The 15,385-nt window shown below is 34.3% G+C and overlaps 1 protein-coding gene across 7 annotated transcripts in view; it reads right to left on the bottom strand.

Annotated features, from left to right (window-relative positions):
* The window catches only part of RIF1 (replication timing regulatory factor 1), a 72,273-nt gene that overhangs the window by 37,307 nt on the left and 19,581 nt on the right, over positions 1-15,385 (bottom strand). For all 7 annotated transcript variants that reach the window (XM_037027849.1, XM_037027850.1, XM_037027851.1 and 4 more), the window contains exons 10-20: positions 14,107-14,258; positions 13,194-13,305; positions 12,320-12,493; positions 11,574-11,684; positions 10,652-10,714; positions 10,299-10,399; positions 8,039-8,125; positions 7,369-7,442; positions 6,757-6,937; positions 5,362-5,469; positions 4,657-4,806 (exon numbers count right to left, since the gene is read on the bottom strand). In XM_037027849.1, coding sequence (XP_036883744.1) covers positions 4,657-4,806; positions 5,362-5,469; positions 6,757-6,937; positions 7,369-7,442; positions 8,039-8,125; positions 10,299-10,399; positions 10,652-10,714; positions 11,574-11,684; positions 12,320-12,493; positions 13,194-13,305; positions 14,107-14,258 — 1,313 coding nt within the window. The remainder of the gene's footprint in view (positions 1-4,656; positions 4,807-5,361; positions 5,470-6,756; positions 6,938-7,368; positions 7,443-8,038; positions 8,126-10,298; positions 10,400-10,651; positions 10,715-11,573; positions 11,685-12,319; positions 12,494-13,193; positions 13,306-14,106; positions 14,259-15,385) is intronic.

The raw sequence follows: 15,385 nt of genomic DNA, 5'->3' as shown, positions 1-15,385 counted from the left end.
ATCAGTAAGTGTGATTCACCACATAAATAAAACGCATAAAAACCAAATGATCACAACAACAGATGCAGAAAAAGCATTTGATAAAATCCAGCACCCATTTATGATAAAAACTTTCAGCACAGCAGGATTAGAGAGAACATCCCTAAACATAATAAAGGCCATATATGACAAACCCACTACCAGCATCATACTCAATGGGAAGAAACTACAAATACTCCCATTAGGATTGGGAACAAGATAGTGCTATTTGCTTTCACCCCTTATTCAACGTAGTACTTGAAGTCCTAGCCACAGAACCAGACAAGAAGAAATAAAAGGCATCTCAACTATAAAGGAAGTAGATAAAACTGTCTCTCCATTCACAGATGACATGACTCTGTACATAGAGAACCCCGAAGATTCCACCAAGACAGTTACTAGAACTGATAAATGAATTCAGCAAAATAGCAGAATACAAAATATCCAGAAATCAGGTGCACTTTTATATGTCAATAATGAACAGAAAGGGAAACCAAGAAAACAATGCCACACACAGTTGCTTCAAAAAGAGTAAAATATCTAGGAATAAACCTAACCAAGGATGTAAAAGACCTATACACAGAAAATTACAAGACACTGAAGAAAGAAACTGAAGAAGATACAAATAAGTGGATGCACAACTAGGTTCATGGATAGGAAGAAATTAACATCATTAAAATGTCTATACTATGCAATTCCTATCAAGATTCCAATGACATTTCACAACTTAAACAAATATTTCAAAAGTTTATACAGAACTACAAAAGGCCATGCATAGCAACAGCAATCCTGAGAAGGACCAACAAAGTGGGAGAAATCAAGCTACCTAATAACCAAATGTACTATAAGGCCACAGTAATCAAAACAGAACGGTACTGGCATAAAAACAGACTCATAGATTAGTGGAAGAGAATAGAGAGCCCAGAATAAACCCACACTTTTATAATTAGTATTTGGCAGAGGAAGCAAGCACATACAAAGGGGTAAAGATAGTTCAGTCAATAAATGATGTTGTGAAAACCATACAAATAAGTGCAGAAAAATGAAACTTGACTACTTTCTTACCCCACACGCATGAATAAATTAAATATGGACCAAAGACTTAAGTGTTAGACCAGAAACCATAAAAATCCTAGAAGAAAACATAGGCAATAAAAGCTGAGACAATTTTTATCAGATGTGCCAAAAATTTTTATCAGATATATCTCCCCAGGCAAGGGAAAATAAACAAATGGGACTACATCAAACTAAAATTTTTGCACAGCAGATGAAATCATCAACAAAATAAAAAGACAGCCCACAGAATGGGAAAACATATTTGCTGACACATCAGATAAGGAGTTATTACCCAAAATTTATAAAGTACTTAACAAAACTGAACACCAAAAACACAAGCAACCCAATTTAAAAACTGGCAAAGGTCTTGAATAGACACTTCTCTAAAAAGGACACACAGGTGGACAAGAGACATACAAAAAGGTGCTCAACGTCACTAGCCATCAGAGAGACGCAAATTAAAACCACAATGATACCACCTTAAGTCTGTCAGAATGGCCAGCACCAATGAATCAACAAACAAGTGCTGGTGAGGTTGTGGAGGAAGGAGAACCCTCTTGCACTGTGGGTGGCAATGCAGACTAGTGCAGCCATTGTGGAAACCAGTGTGGAGATACCTCAAAAAATTAAAAATGGATCTGCCTTTTGACTCTGCAATCCCACTTCTGGGAATATATCCAAAGGAACCCCTAATGCTATTCCAAAAGAGCATAATAAGCACCCCTATTTCACTGCAGTGTTATTTACAGTCACCAAGATATAGAAGCAACCCAGTATCTATCAATAGATGTGTAGAAAACACAACCATTGGTCATTTACATAATGGAATACTACTATTTGGCCAAAAAAAAAGAAAAATTTACCCTTTCCAACAGTAAGGATGGACCTGGAAAACATTATGCTAAGTAACATAAGCCAGTCAGAGAAAGATAAATACCATATGATATCACTCATATGTAGAATCCAATGACCAAACTGAACTAACAAGGAAAGGAGGGACAGATTCAGATGGAGAACAGGATGACAGCTAGTGGTGGGGGAAGGAGGACAGTTAGGTGCAAAGGGATTGACCATAAGGAAAAAGGACTCATGGACAACAGTGTGGTGACTGCTGGGGGGGAGGAAGGTGTAAGGAGCCTAAAAGGTAATTTAAAAAAAATTTTAATTTAAAAATAGATTGAAAGCATCTGCAGTATTAACGATAAAATAGCCACATACACCCACACACTATTCTTTTGAATGAAAAAAGCACCCTTGTAAATAACTGTTGAGAAAGACATCAAAATTTATATTCTATGATTACTAATAGTAGTAACAGTCATAGATGCCTATATTGGAAAAGATGAAAAAAGCTTTCAGACTTAAGCTAGAAAAACTACCCAGAAAATGGAAACAAAACCATTCAGTGTGCAATGACAAAATTTAAAAATTAGAAATTCATCCCTTCAAATTTTAATGCATTTACAATACTCCTTATTAAAATATCAGTATATTAAAAATATATATCAGTATATTTATAATTAAACTTTGATGTGATAGAACTTGTCAGTGATTTTTAAATGTAGTGATAATCATTAAAATAAAACTACCTACTAGTTTTTTTAAGACTTAAATATAGGTAAGCCTTTGATTATCAAGCCTAACTAAGACAACAGGAATAAAGCTTAAGAACAAAAAGAACAATATAACAATAGATATGGCATTCTTCTTACACTATTTCAACTGGTAAATGCAGACAAGTTCCAACTTTCTATATCATTCAAGAGCTTTACCTCCATAATAAAACAATTTGATAATGGGGAACTCCACAAGAATAAAGGTATTCACAAAAGTCCTAAAATACTAATCTGCAATGTTTTAAAAGAATTTCAATGTGACCAAAAAGGGTATCCCAAGAACACAAGATTAGTTCAATATAAGAAAATGCACGACAGGAACAGCTTTTGTATAGAGTCACACATAGCTTAATGATAGGGATACATTCTGAGCAAGGCATCGTTAGGTGATTTCATCACTGTAAAACATCAGAATGGACTTACACAAATTATATGATACAGCCTATTACACACCCGGACTATATGGTATACCACCATCATGTATGTGGTCCATTGTTGAATGAAATGTTATGTAGTGCATGACTATACTTCCGTATTGGGGGGTAGGGGATATTGACGTGTGGGTGCCATTTAAAAATAGCTGAAAAATAGCTTTAAAACTACCCAAAATAAAGGAACTTAGATAAGTTAATTTTAGAAGAATGAAATACATGGATACAAATATTTCTGGATGAAAAGACTCAACATTATAAAGAAAGATATAAATTATTTTACAAATTAATCTTTGAATTCAATGTAACCAATCAAATGCCAAATAAAATCTTGTCAGAGTATTTTATAAACTTTATAAATTATAAGTTTCTTCCAAAAGGAAACAAAGATTAAACCTAAGCAAGACAATATTTAAAAAGTGAAAACTGAGGGTCAACTTTTCCCTAATAGCTATAAAAGCATTTAACAAAATCACTGTCCATGCACCCGATAAAAGCCAGGGGATACACGTCAACAAGACAAATGTCCCTAACCTCATGCAGTGTGAGTGAAGTAACACATAAAGTATATGAATGACTTCGAGAGAAGTGCCAAAAGGCAAATAATAAACTACTATGATGGAAATTAGTAAGCTAATCAAATTAGATCCCTTAAAGGCGAAAGTCTCATGGACAGTTGTAATTGTGACAGCATGTTTTAAAAGGAGGATATTGTATATTTTAAAATCTAGAAAGATAGATTTTTAGCTCTTGGTAGATACCTCTACTCTTCTCACCAGTGGAAACCACTATCAAGAGCTAGAAATCCATCTTTTCAGATGAAAAAGCACGTTTCAACAGCAATAAACAAAACCAGTAGTAATACTACATTCATGTATACATGTGAGTATAAGCATGTAGATTATATTTTTAAATACAAAGAAAGAAATCTAGCCCTAGCTGGTGTAGCTCAGTGGATTGAGCTCGAGCCTGCGAACCACACAATTGCAGTTCGATTCCCAGTCAGGGCACATGCCTGGGTTGCAGGCCAATTCCCAGCAGGGGACACATGAGAGGCAACCATACATTGATGTTTCTCTCCTTCTCTTCCCCTCTAAAGATAAATAAATAAAATCTTTAAAAAAAAAAAGAAAGAAGTCTATTCTAGAATGATAAATACCAAATTGTTGATGGCAACTGTCCTTTTTATTAAGAGAAAAGAGTGAAAAGGAACCTATGTAAGCCTACAAATTTCCAAATTGACTCTAACAGATATGAGAAAGTAAGGTCTGGGACAGTAAGGTCCTCGTATTAACAATGCAGAATGGCACAAGTAGGTACACATCAGAGAAGTAAAAGTGCATCACTGTTAATCATCCTGAAACATGGACCTTTGAGTCTAAGGCTAAATTTTTTCCCCAAAGCTGTTACTTGTTCTATGTATTACCTCAGTCATTTGTAAACGAAAAGCATTAGTGAATGATAGCTCACAAATGTTATCTCCATCTACTTGAATACTTTAAATACAAAAAAGGACAGTATCAGGATAAACTCACTGAAGAGTCTTCATCTTCCAAACAGGCCATTATCTTGGAAGAAAGCTCCTCACAGCACAAATTCTCTTCTGCAGTTGCCACTAAAGCAGCACAGCGGGCAAATGCTCTATATAATTCCGACCAAGCTTTAAGTAAGGTTTTCATGGTGGCCTAACAATAATAGTAAAACAAAATTAAATGTATTATTTACATGTCAAACACCCAACAGTAAAAAATACTGTACCATTAATGTGACATGAAAGAAGCTAACATAGGGTAATAAGTTTGTCCTCCACCCCCACAGCAGTGTTCTACTAGAATTGTTATGCCACAATACCGGCAATTATTAAGGGTTAAATGGAACGCTTTACCACTTTCCTTTCCCTTATCACAGGTGGCAAACACAAGGCCTGCAGGCCAAACCCAACCCTCCACCTTGTTTTAACTGGCCTGGCACCTTGTTTCTACCCCATGACAGTGCTGAGCTCTAGCTTAACTGTTAAGGAGCAGTTACATTTATACAGTCCTAAAATTACATTCAGCCCTCTGAAGGTAACCGGGAGGCTGATGTGGCCTCCAGTGAAAATGAGTTTGGCACCGCTTCTTTATATTATCATAAGAAAGTCTCATCTTAGGAAAATTTACTGGAGAAGTTCATTATGATGGGTGAAATAATGTTTTGAGAAAAGTGCAAATTCTGTAAGTAAAAATTTGACACCTCCTTACCACTGGAAATTTCTGTACCGAAAAAATATGATTTATTGGTAAAGTCAATGCACCATAGATGGCACTAAAATTATGTTCTAAGGCATCACCTTGATTTACTTCATTGGTCTGAAACAAGAAAAATTACGAAGTTAGACAAATTTATCATCTAATTCCAGTGCCTTAAGTAATAGAATTGTGTCCCCCATGGTTGAGACGTTCAAGGGATGGTAAACACTAACACTGTCTAATAATTGGTATACTTATAAGAAAAGGGGAATTTTAGATAGAGAAGAGAAAGAATGCCACATGAAGATGAAGTCTGAAGACTGGAGTAATGATTATACAAGCCAGGAAACACCAATAACTGCCAGTGACCAACAGAAACAGAGAGAAACATGAAAAGATTCTCCCTCAAAGACCCAGAACAACCATGCCAACACCTTTATTTTGAATTTCTGGCCTTTAGAGATTTAAGAGAATAAATTCATTGTCTTAAGCCACCAGATTGTGGAAATTTGTTACAACAACCCTGGGAAACAATGTTTCAAGTCCTAAAAAAGAATCCCAGAGATGGCTCCATAGTCTTTTACTATACACTGAAGGGAGCATTCAGGGCAAGGGCAAGGGCAAGGGCAAGGGCAAGGGCAAGGGCAAGGGCAAGGGCAAGGGCAAGGGCAAGGGCAGAGAAGAGAAAAGAGCCTGGCTATTCCTCAGAGTGGGATACTAAGAATTCAAACTATCTTCTTTCAGAAGACTATTGTTATTGTTTACTGATGGGCTTCCATCACATAATAAATTCTATGGAGTTGTTACTTAGCTTAAAAGTTATGGTGAAATATTTCCCAAAGAATAAATACTTCCTTTTAAATACTGATACAGCTGCTGACAAACCACCAGAAATGATAGAACCTGAACTCCACACCTTCCCAGTATTGCCACATATTTAAATAAATATAATGCTTAATCACCTCTCAACAGATTATTGATTTAGGTACTACTATATGGCTTCACCAACATGGCTTGATCATGGGAATCCTAATAAATATAGTCAAGACAGCCATTATTATTCCCCATAATACAAACACTGAAAGAATCCAAAGTACAAATACGAACATTTGTACATATCATACGTGAGTTTTCTGGCTTCATAACCTCTACTGGAGAAAATAGACCTGATTAGTTGCCCTTAAATTATATGTTCTTGAACAATAAAGCAGAAATGCAATGAAAAGAAATCAACTAATTCAAAGAGCAGGAAGTTAACCAATCTCACAGGAAAAACTATGTAATACCTTCTATTCAAATTCAAGCTTCTATTCATTTCAATATGCTCTAACTAGAAAAAAATTCCTTACTTATTATTCCTTACTTATTTTATGGGAAACATAAATATGTAGCAGACTTAAATCATACCTGATTAATCAATTCAGTTAATGGTGTGACTATAATACTCCACATTCTCCAGAGATGTTCCTTGTTCTCCAACTGCTTTGCATTTTGATCAATAACATTTAAAACAGAATCACTGAAAGCTAGTGGTGAAGTTGGACCAGAAAGAACACAACCTACAAGTATTTCCAGATTAAGAAAAAACCTGAAAAAAATTTGAACCATGAGTTAACCTGTACTTTTTGCCAAGTACATTAAGTATACTTCAACAAATTCCTAAAAATAACTGATAAAGAGATATATTTCAAATCTTATTTTTGATTTTTAAAAATATTTGAGTGTCTTAAGTCAAAGGCATCTGATTCATCACACAAGCACCTTTCCAAGATAAACATAAAGAACAGTTTTAGCCCTGGCCCCCTCTGCTCAGTTGGTGAGCATTGTCCAGATATGCCAAGGGTACAGGTTCAATTTCCCAGTCAGGGCACACGCAAGAATCAACCAATGAATGCATAAATAAGTGGAACAATAAATAGTTATTTCTCTATCCTCCTTTCCTCTCTTTAAACAAACAATTAAACAAAAAAAAACCTAAAATGCTAAATTAAAAACAAGAATATTTTCAGTTTAAATTACCTTTCATCTTCTACACCATATCCCAAAAGATTATTGTTGAAAATTAACTGAATTAAGAACAAAGCAGGAGTTCCCTGAAGAAAGATGGGAGACTGCAGTCAATCCTGTTATACTTGTTTTCTACAATCAATTATGTAAAACATGATACTGTTAAGGTTGAAATTTAACTTTTCATAATACTTAGGATGTGACAAAATAAAGATGACAAATGTTATTTGAGTAAACTATCCAAGCTCTTTATATTTTTACCATAGCTGTTCCATCTACACTGAAAAATGGTGAGATTCCAGATATGAAAAAGGATGTTAACTTAAAACTTGCCAGACCAGTAACACCTACAGCCTTCAGATATCAAGTACGTTTCACAATTTAGCCCATGTCACTAAAAACTTCCAAAATTTGTAACAGTAACCAGCACTATTACTATATATAAGCAAATAGAAAATTTTCCTTCTGAAACCCTTTTTTAATCCCAGAAAATAGTTCCATTAATAGTGCCATACTTATTTACAGTAATTTCTTTGCCTATCAACTTTTTCTTTAACATAATCAGCAAATCCAATTTTCTCAAAAATTTTATAATCTAAGTCTCACTATTTTAAGAAAAAGAAATCATAGAACTTTTATTTTTAGCTCACTTTAATCACATAATTATATTTAAGATACTTGCATTAAGAATGTCCATATTAGCAACCTGATATGCTGGTGAACCTAACACTTTCTGAGGAAGTCCTTTAATTGTAATTTCCATGAGGACCTAAGAAAGACAAAAGGTTTGTTGTAAGTCATTCATAAAAATCAGTACATAATACAAACCCAGTAGTATTAACTATGTTTTTATCAATTTGTTATATTTCATTAAATATATTATCAGTTGAAGCTTCAAATATGGTAGTGTTTGTATATCAATGTAAATATATTTACATTAGTTTAAAAACTTCAAGTAACAGAAAAAAAAACACCAAAAAAACAACAAAGTCCTTATTTCCAGGGATGAATAATACAAGTTTAGAGTTTATTTTTCTAGACCATTTATATTTCCATATATGTAATTATACTAAGAAACATAATCTTCCCTAGGCTGGTGTGGCTCAGAGGACTGAGTGCCAACCTGCGAACCAGAGGGTCACTGCTATGATTCCCAGTCAGGGCACATGCCTGGATTGCAGGCTGGGTCCCCAGTAGGGGCACTCGAAAGGCAACCACACAGTGTTTCTCTCTCCCTCTCTTCCCGTCTCTAAAAATAAATACAATCTTTTTTAAAAATATTTTTTAAATTTATTTTTAGAGGGGAAGGGAAGGAGAAAGAGAGGGAGAGAAACATCAATGTGTGGTTGCCTATTAGGTGTTCCCTACTGGAGACCTGGCCTGCAACCTAGGCATGTGCCCTGACTGGGAATCGAACCAGCGACCCTTTGCTTCACAGACCCATGCTCAATCCACTAAGCTACACCAGCCAGGGCAAAATACATAAAATCTTTTAGAAAAGAAAAAAAAGGAAAAGAAACAATCTTCCAAGGCATGGCTATCATATTTTTATGGCATTACTGACATACTATGAATCTCACCTTCTTCATCTGTTGTTTTTACATCACTATGTGCAGACATGCTACAGAAATGTGTCTAATTTATGCAAACATTTTTCTCTTAACAGCTTGAGGCTATTTCTATCTTTTATTATTAGAAAAAAATTCTTCAATGAATAATGTACTCACTAGTAGTACCAGAAACAAATATTTAAATTTTTTTTTACTTATTTATAGAGAAGGGAAGGGAGAAAGGGAGGGAGACAGTCCAGGAGAGAAACATTAGTGTAAGAGAGAAACACTGATTGGTCACTTCTCGGAAACATTCCACCCAGGGACCAAACCTGCAACCCAGCCATGAGCTGGGTTCAGAAATTGAATCAACGATCTTTCCACTTTGTAGGATGATGCCCAACTGAGCCACATCAATCAGGGCCAAAGGCTACTATTTCTAAAGACTGCTAAATGCTGAATTGAAGACACACTTCTCAAATGTGACAGAGCCTAGCAAACTGCTGTCTCAAAATATTAGTTAACCTGAACTATTTAACTCAAGTGACATATATAACAAAAAAGGCTTATGCTGGTATAATATGCTTCACATATGCTCATTTGAAGCAGATATTGATGAAAATAATAAACAGCATTTGGTAACTCATTAATTTTGTTCCTAGCCCATAGTGCTCTGCATTTACCAATCCATTTAGTTAGAACACTGAATTCTCTCTTTACAGAGGCAGGAGGGTAGATATATTGTACAACTTGACTCAGCTAATAAATAGGCTGAGATTCAACCAGGTCAGCTCCAAAGCTGTTGCTCTACTGCCATTGTAGATACTGAAACAATACATAAAGGAAACAAACTCAGAATTTATGTAAGGATATCATCTGCTCCATCTACAGATTACTTTTAGAGGTTCACTCGTATAAAAATGTATGTAATTAGCTTTTCCCTTCTCTATAGGATAAAAGAGATGTTGAATACCAACATCATTATGTTAGTTTCAAAGAGAGTTCATTTAAAGCATGAAAGCTGCACAAGATTATTACTTGCAGGTACTTTTTTAAATATACAAAGTAACAACTAGTGGAGTTTAGCAGTTCTGTCATAAAATTAGTGTTCATGAGAGTGTCTTCAGTTCAAGTTTAATGTCCTTTACCATATTTACTTTGGGTACATTATTCTTTTTCTTATCACAATTGAAGTTTTTTATATAGCTGCCAATACAGTCATTTGGTTCATTAGTTTTAAATTACTCAAAAGTCAAAGAAACAGTTTTCACTATAGGGCCAAACTCCTGATGAATACCTGATATGTTTTCCTAAATCATGATCTGTGCAACTATCTTCAATATAAAATTCAGTGTGGTTTTTTAAATTCCAGCATTTAGGTATTGTACTCACCAGTGTTTTTGATACAGGAAATACTTCCGATTTCACTATGGTTTCCAAAGATTTTAATAAGAGGGTCAAAACCTCAGAACCTGGTCTCTCTCTTTTGTTACCTATCAACAAGCAAAAGGAGAGCAAAAGATTTTACCTATCAACAAGCAATCTAAACGTACAAGTATTTTAGGGGTAAAAATATACATTTAAAGGATTGAAAATTGTTTGGTTTTTTAAATTAAGTCAACAAACTGTTTTACTAAAATTCTGAAAGCTCTACTTCAAAAAATTATTTTAAAATAAATTTATATGAAAGTCAAATAATTCACTGAGTGCTATAAAATTCATTTGATCAGTATTGCGGTGCTTACCTGATTCAATAACTGATTTCACTAAGTTAATTAGCTCCTTCCAAATAGCACTGACAACTGCATCTGTCAAAACAAAAAGTAAAGTACTTCAGAACAAAGATTACAATGACATCCCTTTTTTCCTCAAACTAAAATTAAGCAATAATTAATTAAGAACATGATTCTCCTCACTGGATTTTATAATCAATTTATAAAACACTAGCACCTCGTTTTTACTTAGCAAGAAATGTTTTTTCTTTAAAGGACTGTAACTTATTAATACCAGGTCATTTAACTATGTTTAATTATTTTCTTTTTTTTAGCATCTTTTTTTTTCTGTATTAACTTTTGAGACAAGGAAAAACAAAGATCAGGATACCTGAAAACCAAAAGAAAAAAGTTTCCCAAGTCTATTAAAAAGCAAACTATTGGCCCTGGCTGGTGTAGCTCAGTGGATTGAGCACGGGCCTGCAAACCACACGATTGCAGTTCGATTCCCAGTCAGGGCACATGCCCGGGTTGCAGGCCAGTTCCCGGCAGGGGCCAGTTCCCAGCAGGGGATGCATGAGAAGCAACCATACATTGATGTTTCTCTTCCTCTCTCCTTCCCTTCCCCTCTAAAGATAAATAAATATTTTTAAAAAAAAGCAAACTATTTTATTTATAATATTTCTTCTCTTTATTTGATAAGCTCTTGAACGCAGGTGTTCAGGTTAAAAGAGCCCGGGTTTGTTTGAATCATGGCTCTACCACTTACTACGAGACTGCAAAAGTTATTTACTTCTCAGAGTAATAAAATCTCCTCATCTGTAAAACTGACTAACACAAAGGTTACCATTAGGATTAATTATAAATTGCTCTTATAACACGATCTAGCCAACAGGTGACACTATATATTGATTTTTTGAACAAATAATCTTAAAAACATCTCTTAAAGACTTACCAGAAGCATCTTTTCCAACTGCAACAAAGCTATCATGAATAGCAGTGATAAGTGTATTTGCATATTTGGAAAAAAAAGAAGAGTTGCTGATTAACGGATGTTCGAGTGGCTCTAGGAGAGAAAAAGAAACAATTATGTAAAGCCAGTTTTACAAAATAAACTTCTCAATATAAATTTTAGGTGGTCTGACATGTTTTTATATTAAAAACTTATTTCATATATAATTATAAAGTATTTTTATTAAACAGTATTTGCCCTAAATGCAAAGTATCTAGAAATTTTAGTTCTACATTCCAAGTTATATACAAAAATAATTTTTGCAAATAACACTACCTGAGTTTTAATGATTTGTAGACTCATTTTAAGCTTAAAAACAAAATAAATAAACCATATTAAGCCCTGCCTTGTGTGGCTCAGTGCATTGAGCACCATCCTGAGAACCACAAGGTCATCAGTTTGATTCTTAGTTAGGGCACATGGTTGGACTGCGGGTCAGGTCACCAGCTGGGGGCATTTGAAGGACAAACAATAAATGTTTCTCCCACACATAAATGTTTCTCTCCCTCTTTTTCTCTCCCTTCCCATCTCTCTGAAAATAAGTAAAATCTTTAAGAATTAAAAAAATATATTAACTAAGAAATCTTTAAGCTCATTTCTAAAATCATTCCAGTACCAGTCAAATCCCCTAGTTCACTGTGTTCTGACCTGTTTCAATAAATGAAATTATTTTAAAAACAATTAAATACCTAAACTCAGTACAAGTTTGTTTTGCTTAGCAAAACTCAAGATTTCTGGACCCAAAAAAAAATGAAGTAACATTTCAAGTCCTAAAAGCTGAATAGAGGGGATCGTGGCCATTGCACCAAAATTCGGACTCAAGTTCATCCGGGGGGTCACAGAGGCTCCATATGGGGAAGCACCTTTAAAACAAAAAAGTTATACAAGCTTAAATTATCTACTAAAATGAATATATTTTGTTTATTCCCTTTAAGTAAAAGGTACTGTTACATGTAAATAACGTGTTTTGCTAATAAAAGTTGAATGTTTTTGTTAAAACCCACAACAGTATTCCAGTTAAATCATCTTACTAGGTTAAGAACATTAATTAGTGTTACACACCATTTAAATAAATATAATTCTTACTGGCATTAATCCACATCCTGAATTATTAAAATTCAGACATTCCTTAAACTTAAATATAAAACTTTGGATCAGAACAGCTAATAGAAAATAATAATAGCAATAATTATCTTTCAATGGTATTCATTCTCAACCACATTTCTTATATCTATTAAGATCTGTTGCCTTTAAAAAATATCCATAAAGATTCTGGTTCTGAAACAAACACAATAGTCTATAATGCATTTCACATGTGCTAAGAAAAGTTTGATAATTCCAACTACAACAATGAGATTATTGCAGAAAACATTTAACACATACGTAAAACAATGAAGAATATTCATTGATGAAACACAATTCATCACAATATGAAACACAAATTGACTTTGTGATGGGGAGCCAAAATTATGACGTGCTTCATTTTATGTGAACACTCAACAAAACTTTCAGTTAAAACAATTTTTAAAGAAGACAGAAAACAAGTATGTCTATCTCTCTTACCTTTATGTTGAGGGGTCATGGGATTTGAGCCTGGAGAAGTAACTACACGAGATGAATGAGGTGAAGCATTAGTATCAATGCATATTGTGCTCTGAATCAGGGGCACACAAACCTATTGGAGTAACAGTAATAAAAAGAGATATCTAAACTGCATAATTTTCATATTTTTAAAAATCCCTATATAATACAGTTAATTTCTTTAAGAAGCAGTCTAAATTCTCTTAATATGTTGAATTACATGGGTTGTTTCAATGAACATGCTTAAAACTGAAATTTGGAAAAGTGGGCATTTTTATTAAACTGTATTGCCCCAAATGAATTACTATCTGTAAATTTGTTATAAATTTCAAGTTATGCACAAATAATTTTTGCAAATAACATGTACCTGATTTTTAGTGCAACTGGCACTCACTTTAAGCTTTTTAATAACACATGCTAAAAATATATTAAGATAAATTCAAGCTCATTTACAAAGAGGTATATATAAGATTAAGTCTGTGTCTAAATGCCCAGAAGGATATCAAAATCTAAAGGAATCTGTAAATCATTTCCAACAATACTAAAAGCTATAATAGGATTTAAATAATTCATTGTCACTACGTGGCCTAGAAAAAGGAGATAAAAGAAATAAGAATCCAATTGAGTGTAGCCCTTGATTTCTATTTCAAAAATACTGAATCTACTCTCAATTATATTCCAAGAACCATGGAATTCCTTTCAAAAAAATCTTCATAATGTCCCTAAAAAATAGGGAATATCCTTTAAGGGCAGGGAATTCAAATTTGTGTTAAGAAAAACAGGTATCATATATTATGGTCTACTAACACATAGTAAAAATAACACTGAAAGATTAAAGAACACATTAATTTTTTAAAAACCCACAAAGTATTACAGTCAACACTTGTAAAGTTACCTGTTCAAAATTAGCAGGAAGGTGAGGTCCAAGTCTTATTAGCAAATACCACCAGACTTCTAGTTTTGTTAGTGCTAAAGCTTCTGTTCTCACATGGATGGAACTCAAAGGCTGCATTAACAACTTCAATCTTTTCGCACTACATAGTATTTCTTAAAAGAGAATGAAATAAGCACCCAGGTAAAACAATATTAAGAGCTAAAGATTAAATTTTAAGAATGAGTATGCAATAGTCTCCTTTTACCATAGAAAGAAAAAAAAATTAAAAATATTTTTTTAAATCAACAGTGAGCTGTTGCCCTTTTCACCTAAAAATTTCACCTGACAAACTCCAGTAGCCCTAGAAAACAACACTTAAGAAGGCAACAGCAAAAAGCGAGTAAGTACTATTTATTAAATACTGGACACAATGGGTGATTTTGCAATCAAGGGGCATTTGGCGATGTTTACATTATTTTTGGTTGTCACAACTCGACAAGCAAGGGTAAGAAGAATGCTACTGGCATCTAGAGAGTGGGCTGCACCCAGGAGATACTGCTAAATATTAACAAGTGGTCCTCCACAACCAACTGCCTAGCCCAATATGCCAATCATTGAGAAACTGTCCAAGCTGCTTTAGTATTTTCATTATCCCTATTTGACAGGTAAAAAATAAAAGCACATGTTTTACACCCTGTCAAAAATGGTTATTTTTAAACTGTACTAGTAATTTATTTTACCATGCATTATACCTGTTGTTGCCATTAGATTTTGGAAAGCTAAATAGATTTATTTAGATTCAGATGTACTTTGCATTAACAATTATCAGATTAAACTTCAGCATAAAAATTAAATCTAATTCTTTAAATAAAATATTTTTGTCAAAAGTATGTGAATATGTAAGTGTAACTGGAAATACATAAAGACAGTCTGTCCTCAAGTAACTTATTAAAGAGACTTAAGTTAGAAATAAGTGTAAAGGAGATTTCCGCCAAGATGGAGGCATAGGTGGAAACACTGTGCCTTCTCCCACAACCAAGTTTGAATACAACAAAGGTTTGGAGAACAAAGACGCAGCCAAAGAACAGAAAATTGAACGACACGGAGGTCCAACAACAACCAACCATTCCACAGGACTGGTAAGAGGGGCAGAGCCAGCAGTGGAGCGGGGTCAGGCAGGAAAGATCCCCTGACCCCAGGCACCCAGGCAGCCCCACGTCAGGCGGACCCAGTGAGGGCGCGGGGCGGCGGGCTGGCTGCGGTCACACATCCACTTGCAGTTAAACCAGCAGAGTGAGCA

Source organism: Sturnira hondurensis, unplaced genomic scaffold (genome assembly GCF_014824575.4).
Source record: "Sturnira hondurensis isolate 20B ecotype Veracruz unplaced genomic scaffold, ASM1482457v3 Scaffold0019428, whole genome shotgun sequence".
Classification (NCBI taxonomy): Eukaryota; Metazoa; Chordata; class Mammalia; order Chiroptera; family Phyllostomidae; genus Sturnira; species Sturnira hondurensis.
The sequence above is the reverse complement of the archived record's forward strand: the minus strand, read 5'-3'. Positions and strand labels throughout refer to the sequence as shown.